General features: G+C 41.5%; 1 protein-coding gene across 1 annotated transcript in view; it reads right to left on the bottom strand.

Annotated features, from left to right (window-relative positions):
* Positions 1–12863, bottom strand: part of pik3r5 (phosphoinositide-3-kinase, regulatory subunit 5) — a 23567-nt gene extending 10704 nt beyond the window's left edge. Inside the window, 2 exon segments of the mRNA XM_008278491.1 lie at positions 4007–4123; positions 12659–12863. Of these exon segments, the coding sequence (XP_008276713.1) occupies positions 4007–4106 (100 nt within the window). The 5' untranslated portion in view covers positions 4107–4123; positions 12659–12863.
* Between the last annotated feature and the right edge of the window lie 7493 nt (positions 12864–20356).

Here is a 20356-nt window from a genome sequence, read left to right as displayed (position 1 = left end):
TGTTCTTATATTTGAACAACACTGTGTCAGTGCAATAAAAGAGACAAAGGCAGGTTAAACAGATAAAGAACTGATTTTGCCGTTGCAAAAAATGATTATAAGTACAGAGGATATTAAACACTACACATGTAGTGATTTGTTGTTGGGGTTACAACAGATTTGTAGGAGACAGAGTCCGTGATTCGAGGCGTTCAGCAAACAGCAAACATCACTGATCACTGTCCAGGACAAAAAAAACACCCAAAAAACTCCCCATTTGTGCTCCAAGAGAGCCAACAGACACCAGCTGCTGATGGTAGGATCAGATTAAGCTACTGTACAATAACAGTTTCACAAATCTGAAACAATTTCCTCTATGCTGCTCTGCTGCTCTCTAGCAAATGCAGCCTTGCAAAAACACAGAACCGGGCTTTAAAGTCTTCAACTGTCGGCGTCGACGCACTTCGAGGGTGTGTTTTTTTATCACCTTTTGTTCGGTGTTTCAGTTAGGATGTTTACGTATGTACAACTACAGCAGGATGGATTTCCTGCTGCGAGAAAAGAGTTAAAGTGTGCCACATGAAAGACTTGTTTTGGTGCAAGACGCTGTCAAAAAAAATCAAAAGTCAAAAACGACAGTGGAATTGGTGAAGATTGGGGATAAGTAGCCTCACAGATTATCAGTGGTCCTTTCATAGATTGTGTGTATTGATAATTTTTCCCCAAAATTTAAAACAGACAAGCACAAGAATGCAATTTTTTTGGTTAAATATACTCTCTGACAACACATAAGCGCTGGCAGTTTTTTTCTACAGCGCTAAAGGAGGAAAACAAAGTAAGACAGCTCTGCAAAACTCCTCCGGTCTGAGGCCTGTCACACCCATAAGAACAGATGGAAACTGGCTCCTCACAAGCACCTCATGTTCCATTTGATCCCTCGCTCTCGACACCTCCGAGCGCATCTCCAAAGAGCTCAGTTTCCTGTGAAGTTGCTCGTCAGCAGCAGTTCTGGTTATATGTTTTCCAAGAAACATGTCAGTTGCTGTTGTTTTCAACAGCCGGACGCTCTATCTTACATCTAAGAAGCAGCGATGTATTTGCATCATTTATCACACCTAGTCACTGGGGACTTGTCAGGGTTTGTTTTGATGAGATGTCATCTGTGGAAATAAACTTTCAAGTGTTTTTTTTATATTTCTAAAGCACCAAATCACAGCAGAAGTCATCTGAGGGCATTTAGGCCCCATTTATACACAGCAAAATGGTGATATTTCAATGCCTTTGGGCCTTTGGTTTACATGTAAACGAAGCTACGAGTCACCGAAAACCATCATATCAGACAACTCCGGCCAAAGTGGAGATTTGGAAAAACTCCTTTACGTCTTTACGTTTGCATGTAGACAGAAGGAGGCAGAGTTCGATGTCACTGTCTGCGATAAAAGCATCGTATGTCCCATGTTTATTTTCAAGTATTTTACTTGTTTTATACTCTAACACCACATTTAGGACCACCACATTATCGCTGAAGTAATTTGTGCCATTCGTTATTGTGCTTTTTCCAGGATTCTGATTGGCTGCTTCTCGTTACACTGCCCCCTATAGGTTTGGCATGCTCATAACAGCTCTTAATGTTTATGTGGGTTTGCGTAAACGAAGATATTTTTTATAAAACGACGTGGTATTAACAATGTTATTTTTGAAAACGGAGATTTGTGTAAACGTGGCCTTAATCAATCACACAGACAACATCCCTGGACGTCAAACAGGCCCCATGCCATTAAAAAAAAGCAGTGAATTGGAGAAACTGGAAACAAGAAAAAAACCAACTAAAGTGTGCACATTACAAATGCCAAAAATCACATCCTCACTTTATATCTGAGTACAAAATCTACCCCACATGCGTCAGTCTCTCTGGCATTGGTTGGCGTGCGGGAGCGAACGTCGATTTGATCTCCAGTCCTGTATTTACACCTCTGTACCACAGTAACTCCTGCCTCACTGTGCCTGACACGCTGCGGTCTGTGCCACCACTTCCTCCCAGCTGTCTATTCACACAACTTCCTCCAACACCCAATAATGTGCTCCCCTGACGATCTTACGGCAACAACGTTACCAACAACAAGCCCGGGCCGTGATCGCGCACCGTGATCGCGCACCGCGTCACAGGCCCGTCCTTGAGTTGAGAAAGTGTGAACAAACAACTCCCTTTGGTTTGAGTCAACGCTCTGAGCGACACATAGGGCGTCCAAATGTGTGCACGCTGTGGGGGGGTGATTCTGAGAAATATGGTTTTAGCTCACTAGAAACAGAGTTCTGACCCGACGTAATAGATGCAACCTCTTAAAAAAAGACACTGGTTGATGATGAGCGTGCCAGCTACAAAACAAGAACATTTCATTTTGCATGGGCTGAGGCACATGTTCACTGAAGGATTAAACTACAAAACCTAAGTCATGATGGGACACACACAGCTGGGATCAATACCATGAATGATGGCTCAGCAGCATTATTGATTGAGCTCAAATCAAACCATGAATAACACTGTAGAGTACTGATCCCAATATTTACACTTTTTAGATGACTTTTGTGATTCATAATACTTTTTGCTCAGGATCCTATTCATTTATTACAGTTATTAGTAGTCTAATGTGACATTTGTTTGATTGTAAAGCAGTTTGTTTTTCACTTTTGCTTTCTGTTCCTATCTATATATAGGAACTTGTACACTTGTATTCATAGTGTATATACCTGGCCTCTTTAATTTAAGTGTTCTTGCTTTTCTTATTCTCACTTTGCTGCTCTGACTCTGCAAATTTCCCCTTGTGGAAGGATATTCTATTCTATTTTACTTTGTTTTAAGTGCTCTTATCATTATTATTACTACATAAGATATCCTAGTGTAATTGCGATTGATTTTCTCTCGAGTCCAAACCATGGACTTTTGGGGCAAAGAGGGTTTCTACTTGATGAGAGGACCCGCCTGAGAAGGTGGGCCGTAGAAAGGAAGATTATTTTCTGGAGCTCATGTATGTTGACGTTGCCAGGGATTTAGTTGGAGTAGTTTTCCACGTCCTTCTTGATGGTTCCAAGGGCTTTCATGTCAGAGTCCTGCAGACTAAAACCACCAGAAACAAAAACAGTTTTTATCCCACTGCCATAACCCCACTGAACAGCTGAGCCACTCCAAGCCATAAATGCACTTTCATTTTGCACTAATGTACATATACCTTTTCTACTGGATGTGTAAATTCTTGTATATATTTGTCTTATTTATTTTTTATTAATATTTATTGTATTTTATTCTTTTTCTTCTGTAGTTATTTTACTTTATTTTATTTTTTAAATGTTCCTATTTCTATCATTCGTGTAAATTCCTCGGGCGACACCAACAGCCGTAACCAAATTCCTTGTATGTTGTGTATGTACTTGGCCATTAAAGCTGATTCTGATTATTATTATTATTATTACCAAACCTAAAGGTGATGATCTGCAGCCATCGACGGCGATGTTTGCCTACAACCTCGTGCCAAACGGTCAGCTGATAAAACCGCTTGTTTCGGTGAGCGACAGCAAGAGCTGCAACATTCACAACACGACTCAAACGGTAAAAACACTACACATAAGCTGTGCTGCATTTCAGGTCAGGAGATTCTGTTATGAGTCGACCCCTGATGGTAAACTTACAAGAAACAAAACTTCAGTTAAGACCATGAACAAAAAAAAAAAAACAAGTGATGTGATTTTGGTCTGACTCCAGATACAGGAGCACAGCGATGCACATTAAAAACTAAAACACATTTAAAGGATGGCATCTTTCCCCTTATTTGTAGGTATTAAATATGTTGTCCATGCGATGAGAAACTCTCTCATGAGGCAATGTCAGAAATGTAAACAAGCTAAAACACTGGCTGTCACTGAGAAGACACAGTGAATCTTTATTCCTACAGAAACCTAACTGAAGTAGGAGAGCAACTCAAGCCTGTCTAAACTCTCCGCTGTGGTCCTAAATACCGTCTAAAAATCTTACCGTTCCAGTGCTGCGCCGCTGTGGGACTCTGCCTCAGCCCGTCCAGACACCGGTCCAGAGCGTGCTGGATCCGGTCCTCTGTGCACGAGGTGTGCTGCATCTTTCAGCGCTCAGGTTCTGGAGAGGAACAGGAGAGACACCCGGTTATTAAGCGTCAACAACAAGTTACACAACTACCGCCACCGTTCATGCCTTCTGCAGAACATTATCTCCCAACGCCTTCGTATTCGCGAGTAATGCCGACATGCAAACACACACACATGATCCTCTCTTTTCATGGACAGTATGTTGTGTTATCGCGGGCTGATTTGCATGAAGGCAGATCAGCCGGCGGGTATGAAAATGAGCCAGGGGAAGATACACAAAGCATAAAGGGGCATTTCGAAGCCAGAGGAGAAACAGAGCTATTTCTGTTGCTTGTTTTGGTGCCATAATTCTGTAAAATTACCTCTTGAACGTGCTCCTCAGGTCACACAGCTGGATTCAAAGTCTCACACGGCGGTTTCAAACTGGCTCACTGCAGTTACAGTAATAGCACTGTACCAGGATGAGTGTTTCTGCTGGTTTCAGGATATTTATAACCGGCCAGCTTTGACAGTGACATTTGGGCAAAGCAAAACAGGAGAACCCACCGTTTTCTCAATATGACTTTTATTAAAAGAGAAGCGAGATTTAAAACAAGCACCTCACTTGTGTAGTTGTGTACTGAAGTCATCTATGTAATTCCAGTATGACCAAAGCCTTGTGAGTACATCATTTTTCACCACTGACTCATGAGGATGTGCTGAACTTCACTTTTTAAACTTTATCGTTGCATTCGGCCGTTTTTTTTTTTGTTGTTTTTTTTTTTTTCCCCCCTTCATGCGGCAACTGAGGACAATCCAGGTGTGGCAACTTGTTTCAGTTCTGTTATGAATCATAAGACGCACTCATAAGTAAACACCAGGGATCCAGTGAGTTAAAAAGAGAGGGGCTGCTTTATAAACCTCGGTTGCATTTCGTGTAGATAAACAAGATTTCGGGTCACAGATGTTTAATGACACAGTTTGAAATCTGCACCTGACATCAAGCAAAACCAAACACGATGCCCGAGTGGAGGAAAGTGTGTCATTAAAAATAGAAGTCTACAATATTTCATGGTTATTAAAGTCCCCTGCAAACTATGGAGGCATGTCGCTGACTACAATCCATCCTTTCAACTTTTATCGAGACCACTTCTTTACGAAAGTTTGTGCTTAAAGTTGCCCAGACTTCCACTGATGGGGTCCGACTATGCAAGATTAGCAACCTGAATACAACAACCTAAAACATAAATCATCCACAAATCAACTTGACAAGCCTAAAAAACATCATTTTGTTGTCCTCTGATTGAAATGTTATCACCAAAAATCACTTTCATATTGGCAGGTGGTGGTAAAGTTCACGTCCAGGTACATAAGACAACTGAAGACATTTGTTTTGTGTGTTGTAACTGCCTTTTATGTTCATTTAAATGAAAAAAACCCCTGAGATGAACCAATTCATTGACTCATATCTGTGTGTGAGGAGAGGCAGTTGGTTAAAAGCTGTTACAGTCATAAATCTGACAGTGAAAAATGAAAGCTTTGTTGACAATGAATTACAATGAACTTCTCCTTTCCAACTAAACGTACAGAAAAAATCTGACATTGCACATGCTTGTAAAACTTGGATTTGGTGCAGAAAACTATTACGAAACCATTTTCTATTTTAGACGTTTACTGGAATTCACTGGAACGTTTAAAGAACATTCACTGCAAGATGAGCGGGGGGAAAAAAAGGTTGCTGAAAATGCATTTTGCTGATGCTGCTTGATGTATTTTTAAAGCTTCTCTTGACTCATGTAGCTCAGATCAGAAAAGTCTGAATTTGAGAAGCAGAACAAATACTTCTCTTAAAAAATGGGATGTTTTTTGTTTTTTTTAAAGATTTACTATTTTAGAAAGCTGATCGTTTCTTCCCAATGCTCAAAAACTTCATCATGTTCTGCTTGAAGTCACAATCAGCGATAAACGTTGACAGTAAATGGAAGACGAGTGGAATCCAGCGTCAGCATCAGAACCAGTGATCGCTTATCGGTAACCTCTCCTTCATGCCTCCCTTGCGTTTAATCAGTGAAATCTGCAGAGTGAAGTGAGACTGACACGAGAACAAAATGAGTAGCACCGGCTTAGAAGAAGAAAAAACTGTTTTTTGCTTGATTACATCTGCTCAAAAAATTTCCCTTGACAGTGTGAAAAATTCCCCGTCTAACCTGAAAGATAAACGATGACTAGTGAGTGAAAGTCTTAAGGAATTACTCACTTGCACTCTACGCGCCCACTCACCTAATGACCTACTACCAACTGACGCTGTGTGCTTGGCAACAGTTTGGCTTGTTTGTTTGCTTAAAGGGAGTCAGATAAGCAGATCCATCAGCTGGTTGCCAACGAGTCGCACAAAGACCTGAAGCAGGAGGAGGCGCTGAAGCGTCTCTGCAGCTCACTGGTTATATCTCGGTATAGTTTTTAATCATCTGCACAGAATGTAAAAATGAAATATGCTGATGGTAAGACTTACAAAGGTTGCTGCATCTGGCTAAGACATAAAATAAAATAAAAATTCCATCACAATTTGTTGTTTTCAGACCTCCATTTTAATCAAATAAATGAAATATTGTAAAGTGGTAATATGAGTTTTAGCTGTGTTGATGGGTTTATTCCCTTCAAGTTTTGTTTTTTAACAGTTTTTAAAGGTCTTTTTTTTTTTTTTTTTTTTAGTTCTCTTGTTAAATTACAAATCATAACTTGTAAAATAATAGACCAGGGTATTTTATTAGAAACAAACAACCCAAAAATCTGCATTTGCGCAAATGGTGATTCATTATTTAACAACATTTGACCTTAACTTACACTTTAAAATAAAATAAAATAAAAAATTGGCTAAAATAATAATAATTGTACAAATATTTTCCATTATTTAAAAGAAAAATACGTATATTAAGAAACTGAAAAAAATGTTTTTACATTTTTTTCCCCGTTTTGTTAAATTACATTCCTAAATAGATAGAAAAAAAATCTGTATTCTTACAAATATTAATTATTTGGGGTTTTTCTTATAATGTGTGGTAGTTAAATTAAGTTTTTTTGTTTATTTAAATCAGTTAAAAATATACTACATTGCAAACTTTGTCTGTTATTGTGCCCATTTTGACAGTTTTTGAAAGACACAGCACTCCACTATTTTTTAACTTGCTGCCAGATTTTTTTTTACATTTTTTTTTTTAATGAGGAATTTCATAGAAGTTATTTCTTACAGTTTATAGGTTGACGAGCATGTTTTCCTAAACTGTCAAACTGCTCCTTTAAAGCCACGACAACTCCAAACAGTGCACATAACGTAACCCAGGAACATGTATGATACCAAGTCTTAACCATGTACGGCCCTGACACACATGTACTGAACAAACATCCGACCCTCCAACCTCATTCTAGAAGTGGGGCAGGAAGTTCACGTGAAACCGAGTTCAGGAGGCCAGAGGCATGAAACTCAATTATCCCACAGCACTTCACTTCTTTTCCTACAGTCACCATCCGACAACAATACCGCCCGGCCCCAGACGTAAACACCGCAATCAGCTTTTTTTTTTTTCTCAGCGGTCCCTCCTCCCCCAGAGATGTATTGTGTCTGAGGGGCGTCCCGGGTGTTACAAGCGCGAGCGTGTCGGACACTTGAGCTGAGGGCTCCGGTCATTGTCAGGGTCGGACAGAGCTGGACGAGAGCCCGGCGAGAGTGGAAGGAACTAATAAGTTAAAGCTGCGATGACTTCTGCATCCAGGATGGGGTTCAATGGAAAAGTAATAAAAAGGGTGAAGACCCCGCACGTTGCAGTGAAAGTGTGATGGTTTGTTTGAACCAACAGGGCTTTGGGTAAATCTCTGCTACAGACTGAGCCTCACTGAGCATTTATTTGACGCAAGATGGAGAAGTCGGACACAAATATTTCAGAAAGTGGTCATATGTTGTGGAAGAATAATTGAAATGCAGCTTTTGCTCATTAAAAAACAAACAAATTAAACCTTTTATTAAGGGCAGGTTGGCAGGAGACGACTATAAAAGAAAGACAAGACGGCAAAAATGTCTCTACTGCTGCTAAAACATCACCCTGAATGAATACATTTGACACTAACACTGCTGGTGGTTCTACGGTGTGCAATCACAGGGATCTTACCAGCGAAACGTCTCCAGTGTCATCACAGTTGTTTACATGGAGCTGCGAGTCATGTTGCAAATGCATGAGTGTGTGGCGTTTCATAAGAGGATGTATGCAGCACGTCCCTGAGAGTCAACAAGGTCACTTCCACTTTTTTTTGGGCGACTTACAACTCGCAGCAGCAGTCGCACAATAACAAGCAAGCGTTTCCGTGGTGTGGGGCAATCTGCGGCAAACGTACAGGGTACTAAGCCATCACCTTTCAGCGGCAACCATCTCGTCATCTTTACGTATGAGAAAAGAAGAAGTCGTCAGCGTACGGTGCAACGTTCTGATTGGTAAAGTCTCCGTCAGGCAGGCATCCATCTGAAGACACTCGCTCTTAGTCTTTGTGTGACTTTATCAATCAAAAGCATCCCAAGTGATCCAATCCACACTAATGTGTCCCTTCCATACCTTCTCCCTTCTGTTTCTTGTCTACTCCATGTTGACCAATAGTACTAAATGCCACACAAATTTAAGTTAAGCTACAACTAGCAGTTACACAACCACAGATGTCTCTCCAGCTTTGTCACAATAACCCTGATGTTTAACTTCTTCTGCATCACACCACTGCATGTCCTGTATCCCATGTTTGTTTTCCTTCTCTTCACCAGCCTATAACGCTCTTCGATGAGTCTCACAAGTATCAGCATTTCCCATACAAAACTAAATCGTCCCGCCTCTTTTGCCTTCTCCTTCCATCCCCTCTCAGGCCGCTTCCCATCTCTCCCACTGATCCCATTACCAACTGCTTCCTCACAGGAAGATCAGCTTCCGCGCTGGCCTGAGGAAGCAGGTGCCTCTCCATTGTTGTGGTGTGATCAGACTCTTAGATTCACTCCCACAGACCTGAGAGGAGATCTGTGTGTATACACTGTGTGTGCAACTCATTTATAAGCAAGCCCCTCCAATTGATAAGAGTTTGATATTCACATCCAGTCTTCCTCTGCCAGCTCTCAGTACTGTTTCCACCCCACACACACTTTATTTTTTTTTCCATCCAGGGACCTATTGGATGTGAACCAGCTTTTAGGAAATAACAGAGGTAATTAAGTGCTTCCCTTTAGTTCAAACAACCGCCACCAGTGAGAACGCTGCAGTAATGGATCTGTGCACATCGCTAACACTCCTGTTTTGTATTTGCAAAAGCATGTAGGAAACAGATGAAACAATCAAGGTGAGTTTGCTCTGCTGCATTGTCCTCATCAGTTTTCATGAGATTTTATTCATGTTTTCCTGAGGACTTCTTGTTCATGTTGGCCTTGGACATCACTGTTCCCAAGGTGAAGGATAAACTCTGAACTTTAAAGCCCCTTCTTCTGCATATTCATTACAATTTGGAGATGAATCTTTCCTTGGAATGAGTCTAGAATACCAGGAATACATTCCTCTGTTTACCTTGTTTGTGCCAAACATACTCAACAACATATGCAAATGAATCCAAGTATCAGCTTTAGCACCAACAACACAATGGCACGCAGCAATCTAGCGCAGCCGATAGCAGCACCAAAACACAAAGGCTTTTTTGTCATGTAGAGAACAGAAAGCCGCTTTATAAAACATTTGGTCCTCACTTCCTCAATAAACACTGATAAACATAGGGAAATCTGAATGCAAATATCAGGAGCTGTAATTCCATGTTTTGGCACCTGACTCCAGACACGAGGGACCTGGTGGAGGCTCTGCAGCGCAAACACCGTCTGCTCAGCGTCCAATTAAACCACTCTGGGTTTGATCAGACGGCGAGGATGCAGACACACACACCTTCAGCAGAACCTGTTGTTAGACTTGATGCAGTGCCGTGTGAGGAAATGTGTTTTTGTTTTTCGTGCACTTCAGGGCTTACATCACTGATTTTTTTTTTTTTTTGGTAACAACAGGTGTGTAGTGCATGTATCCACACACACACACACACACACACACATGGGGGCGTTGACCTCAAAGCATGCGCCGTAGATTGAAGATTTCACCGATACCATCGGCATGAAGAGACAAACAGGAAGCATTTCGGTGAATAACAGACGGCTGCACTGGGATACTGCAGTCACGAAGAAACAACACACAGTGTGGTAGATTGTGTGCTCCTCATATCTGATGCTTGTGGTGTCGTAAATGACAAAGAGTTTCAAAGCTCTTACGTACGAGCGACGGAGTTTATTTTTTGAGTCTGACACACGGTCCTGAGTGCCAGTTTTGATTTCTCAACACGGAGAGCATGTTGGTATTCAAAATGATTGAGCAATTGAACAAAAGCCTGAGAATGCAAGAAGAGCTTTCCTGTGCAGCAGGAGTGTGTCACCATCGAGGCAGGATGCAAGCAAGGAGGAGTCCTTTATTGCTTTCGGTGAAAAAAAAAAACCTGTGACCTTATTGAGGTTCATTTATTCGACTGTGAGTTTATCATGTATTTGTATGTTGGTTCCTAATTAATTATTTGTATGTTTATCCATTCTCAGAGGGAACAAAAAATGTATTTTCAGGTTTAAGCCAATCACTGCTTTTAGAAATATGACATCTGTGTGTGTGTGTTATATAAGCAGGGTCAAAAATAAAGGCCCTTATGAGGAATGGAAAAAGCTCCTTGGTCAATGCACGCAACGCAGATTTAGAAGTTCTGACATCGTGGAGAAGAATTCTGTACTTCCACTTCCATACTATAAATAAGCTATGACTTTTGTACTTCTCTTTAAAGGAGATGCTGGACAAATTCTGTTTTCCACGCTATTGCAAAAAAAAACATCCCAGCTGAGTGTTTCTTAAGGTCAATAGAGTCATAGCAGCTTTTCCTCAACACTGTGTTCACCACAAACACAGCGAGATAAATCAGAGCTGTTGGTGGGAATAACCAAAAAGAACAGAGCCGCACAGATTTGAACTTGAGATGTTTTGGGTAATGATCACAATTCTGACCCGAAAGTCCCCAACTTTACATTTGCTTCCAAACGCTTGATAGGTGCTTTGACGAGACTCTGGGCTTGACCTGGACGTGACCTCGCTGCATCAAGACCCAAAGCTCGACAGGTTCTTGGAGAGGATTGCTTAAAAAAGTTACACAAAGCATTTGTGGTTTCAGAGGGAGATGTGTGTCAATTTTGTGTGTAAATCCTGATCAACTGATGTCACATGAGTTGGGTCTGAAGATAGACAATTAAAAAAAAGAAGTAAGGTCATTAGACTTCTGTCCTAAAGTTAGATTAGCGTCACATGCTAAAGTCTGTGGTTAAACTGTCAGCGGTTTATGTTGTTGTTGACAAATTTGTAGAATAAAGAAATCTGTGGTTCCAACCAAACGTCCTCCACCGATGTGCAGTAATAAATCAGAGGAGAACTCTTTGAACTGAGTCGGACCAGTAAAAGAAAAGTGTTTTTCATCACTAAGTCTTCCGCTGCCTCAGTACATTTCAGGTCACAGCTTCCTGAATTACTCGAAGCTCAGCTCATTTTTTTTGTTTTTTTTTTCTCTACAAGACACACCTGAAGTAACCTTTGAGGTATCTACAACTCACATGTGACTGACAGGACGTCGGTTTCGTCTCGTGAAAAGGATGTTCAGGTGTTCCTATGAGGTGCAGCCCTCAAAGACCACCAACAAACCCTCTTCTCAGATATCTTGAGCTTCAGGGAAAGTTTGCTCCCTTGTTGTCAGTGGTGTTCTTACATCTATCCAAATAAACCATAACTCAAACGTCACACTGGATTTCTCTCTCTCAAACAAACCACAGCGACTGGAGTCGCCCCAGGAAAAGGAAGTCCTTTTTTTTTTTTCTTATCAGTTCATTTAAGGTGCTGACCCAGATATCTTCAATCAACTAATCACACAAGCTTTGAATATTGTTCCTGTTTACCGACACAGACACCTAAAGCGAGAGAGCGTCCTGGCGCTGCTCAACACGTGCTTCTGCATCTCTACTTCCTCACTGTTTATTAAAAGCATGAATCATATAGACAAAAGCAGAAGTACCCGAAATGGTCTGACGGTGGGGGTCTGCAAGCTCACCGAGGAGGGCTGTCAAAATGACTTTTTTTTTTCTTCCCCCATCACTGTGATGCTGACACTGCCATCGGCTCGTCTGACAGAGAAGAAACACCCCCACCCCCGAGGCTTTCACACTGCTGGCATTTTAGACCACATTTGTCACAACCAAATGACAATAGGCGACTCTGACAGCCTCAGACGGAGTATTTTTGTCACAAAATCATCAAACCCTCGGATGCAAATTTAGATGCAAACGTGTTAAATCAAGAGTCCGCTGTCAGAAATGGAGGCATTGTTGCGTTAACTTTACCAGAGGATGTCCAACGGCTCATCTGGCTGACGCTCGGTTGGAGCATCGAAGCCCACAGATCCGGCCCCCAGTCTGAATAAGAAACACACCTGCCTCAAACATTCAGCGTCTTACCTGCAGTTTACTGTCCAGCCTCCATATCCTCTGTCAAAGTCCAAAAAAAAAGTCCACAGCAAAGTATCTCCAGCTCAGCGTTGCTGCCATTCATTCACCGCACACATCACGGTACAACAGACGAACCCACATCCTGGGCACGGCGCAGCACAAACACTGAAACCAGAGTAGACTGCGCCGCCGGTTGTAGCTCCCCTCGGCGCTCAGAGTCTTCTGCGCTGCGTGGCGCGCAAACAGGAAGCGTACGAGTGAGGTGCATGTGAGCATGAGGGAGGCTGCTGCTGCTGGTGGTGCTGTGTGTGTGTGTGTGTGTGTGTGTGGTTAAAGGTGGGAAGTGTTGGTGTGTGTCTGTTTGTGTGCGTCTCTACATGTGTGTCTGAGAGGCTGCATGTGGATTCTGAAGGGATGTTGGCCCCCTAAAAGGAAGTCATCTGTTTCACGTGTTTGTTTTCATGCTATTTTCACACTCGTGAGTAAAGTGTCTTTGTTTGTGTGTTGCACCTTTGTTCATTATCTTCCAAAGCGAGGGAACTTTTGCTCGCACAGTGCGTCGTTTTCTTAACACGACAAACACAAAAACAGCTTTTTATTGCCATTTTTGTCATAAATAAATGGTTTTAGTTATTGTTTTGACCCATCTAAAATAATAAATAACAGAATTAAACTATAAAAACATGCAAAAGATGCACCAAACTGTTCTGTACTTGTAATATTAGCCTTAATATTTAAATTATTTAGGTCAAGTTCCTTAATTTGTAATGCAAGATGGCCTTAGTTATATCATTATGTCAGGTTATCCTCCATTACTGATGATAAGATATGATGAGAACTGGTCAGGTTCTCATCATATCTTACAACTGAGGTAGGCTTCACCAGTTTTGAATCCCTTGGGGTTCCCCAAGCATTCAGTAAGAGGTTATCAGAGGCCAGTGTATGTGTTTCACAAATGGCCGCCCCTGCCTTGAACATCATTGAATGTAAGGAGCCTAAGCCACCACCATACGTTCAAGCCAGCCAGCAGCACTGGACTGTAGTTACTCATTAACAGTTGCTCACAGCTTACCACTGCTATGCTGATGATACCCACCTCTTCCTGTCCTTCCCCCCGGACAACAACACAGTCTGCCCGGATCTCATCATGCCTTGCAGACATCTCGGCATGGATGAAAAAACGCCACCTTCAACTCAACCTCTCTTAGACTGAGCTCCCTGTCATCCCAGCCAGACCCTCTCCACAATAAGAAATCAACATTGAGCTTGATTCAACCCAACTCACACCCACAAAATCTGCCAGAAACTTGGGTGTCATGATTGATGACCAACTAACCTTCAAGGCTCATGTGGCCTCTGTTGCTCAGTCATGTTGATTCGCCCTGTACAACATCAGGAAGATCAGACCTTTGCTGTCTGAACATGCAGCAACGATTCTTCACGCAGGCCTGCGAGTCAAAAGAAAATATCACCAAAGCAAGCTGTGGCCATGTTAATAGCTAAACATGACAAACCTTTTACTGAAGGTACATTTATCAAAGACTGTGTCGTGAAAATGGTGGAGAACATTTGCCTAAAGGAGAAGCAAGAATTTTTGAATGGAACGTAACACGGTGAAACGGAGCGTTGAGGACATATCATCAGATATTCAGAGACAACTGGGGGACAGGGGAGTGGCTTTTGATTATTTCTCATTAGTCTGTGATGAAAGCACCGATGCATCTGACACTGCACGGCTACTGAGCACTGAAGAGGTGACGACAAAGCAGAGGAACGGATTCATTCGTCTGTGCTTGTGAAGCTGTTGATGATATGAAACTACCATGGGGGAAAGCTTCTGGGATCATTAGCGACAGTGTGCCTTCCATGGCTGGTGAGCGAAGTGGATTGTCCAAACTGATCTGCAATAAAGTCAGCGAAGAAGGAGTTAATGCTATAAAACTTCACTGTAGAATTCACCAGCAGGCTGTCTGCACCACACATCTCAAATTTGATCATATTGTGAAACCAGTGATAAATCAATCCTATTTGCTCTATAGCACTGACAGTTTCAGCAGTTCTTGCTTGACATCCAGGCTCAATACGGCGACATAATATAAGTGGGGGTTCGCAATGCAGCGATTTTTCTCATTCAGAAAAGGAAATTGGGCATTTTTTGGGTGAAAAGGGGCAACCGATGGAAGAACTGTCAGATCCCATATGGCTGGCAGATTTGTCTTTTATGGTTGACATAACGAAGCGTCTGAATGTTAATCTTCAAGGACAAGATGCATGGTGAGCCAGCTATATGCTCACATCAGGGCCTTCGGAACCAAGCTGCAAGAACACTTGTTCCAAACAGAGGCCTGAACCGCACACTTCCCAGCTCCGAAAGACGTCACTGACAGTTCCCCGCAGGACAATGACGGTGTGCAAATGAAGAGTTATGCAACAGCTATCACATCTCTTTCTGTGGAATTTAACAAAAGCTTCCGGGATTTTGCGGTTATTGAAACGGACATGTTGCTTTTCTCTTCTCCTTCCTCCGTGAACCCTGACGATGCTGCAGCCGGAGTGTGACGGAAACAAACACCAGCAGCTTTCTCTGGTTGGCTTTTACTGGCCGCTGGGTAAAAGCAGGTTTCCAGAAATGCGAACATTTGCTCAGAAAATGCTGAGCTCATTCGGCTCCACCTGTTTGTGTGAGCAGACATTCTTAACCAAAAACCGACTGAGGTCAAGACTCAGTGACTCCCACATACGTGACATTTTACGCATTTCAGCCACTGAACTCAGACCAGACCTGGGCTCTTTACTAATATCCAGATCTCAGTATCACCCTCCTCATTAGTGTCTGAAAGCTGTCAGTTTCTTCATCAATCAGAGTGTTTTGAGCAGTAACACCTGTCACTAGTAGCAGTGAAAAGCCAAAAGCACACACTTGGACTTAAGGCGCTTATTTTATTAAACTTTTGAATAACATTTGGTTGGAACTGTTGATGTGACACAAACTACTACTTTCTGAAAGATCTTGTAAAAGAGCAAAAATCTCTTGTTTTAAACTTTCATGACAGCTTTGCATTACTTCTAACTCCTCGAGGCAAAGATATTTATCAAACTCATGGGAATTTAAGGTATTTCACGCAGTTTGTTCGATGTTATCTGACTCTGAATTGTGTTTTTAGAGTTGATCACGTCTGCCTGAGTGGCTTATATTTGGTTACATTTGAAAAATAAAAATAACTGAGATAATGAAAATTGTTTTATTTTATTGCTTTTAAAAAAAATGTCAGAAGGAACTATTGCCCCCGCAGGCATCTCCACTTTATCAAGTCCGGCCCTCTTTGCAAAAAGCTCGGGCACCCCGAATACACAAGTTACGCAAAATTACATTATAAATAACTTGGAAAGCCCTTGCACACTCGCTGTTGTTTTGAATGTGATTCAACGGTGACCGTCACCGCGTGGGTGTTTTCAAATTATCTTATAATTAGGTACAGTTTATGGATTCCCTATTCCCCATCTTCTCTCTCTGCATCCCCCTCTGTCAGGGAAATGCTCGCGCTACTTCCCCCTCCTGCTTTGCCTGTCGTTTACATGTTATCTATTAGTGTGCCTGTGAATTCCCCTTCTCTCTTACAGGGAGGGAAATGAACGAGCCACACAAAACAGTAAACATTAGCAGCGTGTCAGCTCATAAAGCCCATGAACGTGACTCTCTAATCAGAAAATGATATTTGAACATCTCAGGTCAAAGCTTGTTTATGACTTCTTGCATTGCAAATTAAACACTTTGGAACTATAAATAGAAAAGTCGATATATAATCATGACAGAACTTTTTCTCTTCGAATAGCAATATGCATTTAATAATTACACAAAGCTCGATGCAATCTCACTTTTCTTCTTAAATCTACTGTGTTTGATTTTACTAAATATGAAAATACAAAGTGTGACGATGCTCTGCTACGCTCCCCCACTGTTGTTTCCCCGTTGCCACCGACATCTTACAAGCCACAGTGTTTACTGCTTCTCGGGCCGACAAATATGTTGCTGAACCTCTACCTTCTAACCACGAGACCTCACACCACTGTACGAACCTGCGGTGAGTCATGATCAAGACAAAAACGGAAGAAAGGTGCAAAGAAACTCACTGACAAAGACAGGAAAGAAGAAAAGAAAGAAACTGGGTCCTGAAACATCAAAAACTGGCTGTAAGTGTCGTTCAGAGCTGCAAAACGTTCAAACAAGCTGAAATAAAAATAACTTGCTTTACTCAACATGGATTTACATGACGCTCTTGTGAAAACAAGCATGTGTGGAAACCTTCAGAAAACATCTGGAAATAGCTTTATCTGCAGTATAAACTCCATTGTTTTCACTTCTCTGTAACTGAGTTTCCTTTTAAAGGTAAAAGCCCACAAAGTAAATAGATGATGATGCAGAAACAGAGAAGAAGTAGAAGTAAAGTATATCCGCTTTTATCTCAGCAGATTTGCCTCAATATATGTCAATCATCGTGATCAAAACATCCTCTGCGTCGATAGTTTAATGCACTTTGTTTCCTTTTTTTTCTGATAACAGTGACTGGCTAATAAATGTTTGTTGAGTTGATGAGTTTTATTCAGACTGAGTTGTCTTCCAGCACGAGGAGTAAAAACGTGACCATGCAACACATACCAAAGGCAGCTGGCTTGACAAAAATCAACTTTTAGGCAAAACAAGATTTAAAAAGCCCTTATAGGAAAACTAGACTTTAGCAAAGGTCTTGTTAACTGGCAGGGAATCATTTGCAAAAGGGAAGAAAAACACTTTCATGACTCCAAAGCAAGTCAGGAATGCTCTTCAGGGATGTGCACACGTGTTTCCTTATCTATGATCAAGAGATGTATTGACCACAACCTCAGGGGAGCTTCAGAAACAGAAAAAAAACAGGTTTCAGGTCACTAAAAAAAGAAAAAAATAGCTCTGGAACAAGTTCTATGGATTAAATCTGTGTCTGAAAAAAAGAAAACATAAGCCGTGTTTAACATGGCGGCACTTCTTTTATGGCTGCCAGTGTACGGCTGATGACTTCAGCGCTGACAGAATGCCGAAGTATACAGAATCCTACTGCGCTCAGATTCAGCCACATGCATCGATGACATTTCCTCATTCAGCAGAACAACAATCATACACACAAGGCCAAAGCAACCAAAGAGATTTTCATGGCGATGAGGTGGAATATTCTCGACTGGTTGAGTCAAGTCTCTGATCTCGGTTTGACTCGGCCGCGTGATTAAAACAAGAAGAGAGAGCTACAGGTGGCAGCAGCGTCGAGAGCATCATCTGAGAAGATATGACTGTCTGCTGATGTTTATGGTCGATCACTAACGGGAAAAAAATCCCCAAAATATTAAATATGATCATTTTTGTTTGAATCCAGCGACCTCTGAAGCCCTAAGCTTTGGCCTAAAATGTGTGATTAGACTTAGACTGACTTTATTAATCCCAGAGGGAAATTCAGAATTACAAACTGATCACTTTCTCCACATTCTAATAAATAACGTTTTGGCTCAACAACAAAAATAACACCACAGTTTTTTTTGTTGTTGTTTTTTTTAAGAGAAACTATAAAAAAGTGTATTTGAAATGCAGTTTACTCTCATTTACCTTTCTGGTTTGGTCATGGCAGTTTAATTTTGTAGATTCTGGCGACTTCAAATTGTCCGTTGTCCCTTTAAACTGGTATTCTACTTTCTGTGACGTTCTCTTTGAGTAGAATTATAGAGTATATTCTATATAAAGACAATATCATGCTTAATATTTTTGACTTTCTTTGTATCCGCGAATACAAAATGAGCTTCCTCCACAGGGTGGCTGGGCTCAGCCTTAGAGATAGGCTGAGGAGCTCAGACATCCGGAGGGAGCTCGGAGTAGAGCCGCTGCTCCTTTGCGTCATAGGAGCCAGTTGAGGTGGTTTGGACATCTGATTCGGATGCCTCCGGAGAGGCTTCCTCTGGAGGTCTTCCTTGGAGGAGACCCCGGGGCAGACCCAGAACCCGCTGGAGGGATTATATCTGTCGGCTGGCCTGGGAATGCCTCAGGATCCCCCAAGAAGTGTTGGAAAGCATCGCCAGGGGGAGGGAAGTCTGGAATGACCTGCTCCACCTACTGCCCCCATGACCCGACCCCGGATAAGCGGAAGAAAATGTATGGGTGGATGGATGGATGGATGGATGGACTTTCCTTAGAATTAAGCTGCAGCAATGCAAACTGTTCACTTAAGAGAAACCAAATGATGTAAGTACATGTAACTTAAACCCACTACAGATTGCTTGTTAACTTAATTTAGATAAACTTTGGATAAACTTTAGCAAATTCTATGTTACCAACGATTCAAGTTTTTTTCTGTGTAGACTTAGAATGACTTTATTAATCCCCAGAGGGAAATTCAGTTGTACTAATGCATACAAAAAAAATTTTTAGCATACAGTCGCCCTCAAATTTATTCATATTAAAGAAGGAAAAAAACAGCTGTCACTGAAATAAGTTGAAATTGACAAAAGTAATAATAAATAAAAATGTAATGAAAATCATGACATTGCTTTGAATTGTGCTTCAACAGAAATATATATTTAAAAAAAAAAAAAACAAGCATGATGGGACCCATAAACTAATATTTTATTCAACAACCCTTTTGATCACTGCAATCAGGTGTTTTCTGTAACTCTCAGTCAGATTTCTGTTGACAGGTATTCTGGCCCACTGCTCATCAGCAAAGTGCTCTAATTTGTCCAGGACATTTTTTTTATTATTATTATTTTTAAGTACAATTCTAAAGCAATGTCTTATTTCACTAAATTATAATTTTGCAAATTTTTATTTATTATTATTGTTTTCAGTTTCTTGTTATTTGAGTGGCTGTTGTGAATTTTGCCTTTTCTTTAATGGAAGGTTATGAATAAACGTGAGGAGCACACCTCAGTCACTCCCCTTCCTGTCATATGTCTTTAAACGCCTCTCTGCCCTTCCCACGTGTTTCTTCTGGTTTCAGGTGCACACATCAACACACGCTCAGCCACACTGCCAGTCTGAACGTTGTACAAAACTCTGACTTACCGCCGACCACCCATCCATCAGTCCTCAGGACGTCCAGCTCGGCTCCAGATCTCCTCCACGTCCATCAGCCTCGTTAATCCACATCTCGACCCGGGAGACGAGAAGATCGGCGTCGCTCCACCTCCACCTGGAAGCACCAAGAAAAAAAAAGGCTTCCTTCACCTGCCACCGCACTGACAACAAAATTAAAACTATTTCAATTTCAGACAAACTAGCGGAGTTTACATCACGTGATAAACCACAATAATCCTCCCTGCCTCCTCGTGCACCAGGGCATGACGTCACCATGCCACCTGTAGCTCCGCCCACTTGAGAAACAAACAAAACAAAACAAACAAAAAAAGACAGCGTTGATGTGGGAAGTAGGCAATCCTCCAGAGAAGCTGATGGTAGGTGTCCATATTATCCCTCACTTTAACCTCCCATTCACTGTATATGTGAAACGCCCGCATTGCATTCTGGTACAAATAAGGTGCATCCAGTTGAGGTCCCTCTCAAGACTTTAGTAAAACCTCTAAACTAGCTGTCGTTAAACAAAGATGATTACCAAGTCAGCAATTGCATAACTTATTTCTCGCCTCAAATGTTTTTCAGAAATATTTTTTGTTTTTGTAATAAGAGAAAGTTTG

Source organism: Stegastes partitus, unplaced genomic scaffold (genome assembly GCF_000690725.1).
Source record: "Stegastes partitus isolate 25-593 unplaced genomic scaffold, Stegastes_partitus-1.0.2 Scaffold124, whole genome shotgun sequence".
NCBI classification, from domain to species: Eukaryota; Metazoa; Chordata; class Actinopteri; family Pomacentridae; genus Stegastes; species Stegastes partitus.
The sequence above is the reverse complement of the archived record's forward strand: the minus strand, read 5'-3'. Positions and strand labels throughout refer to the sequence as shown.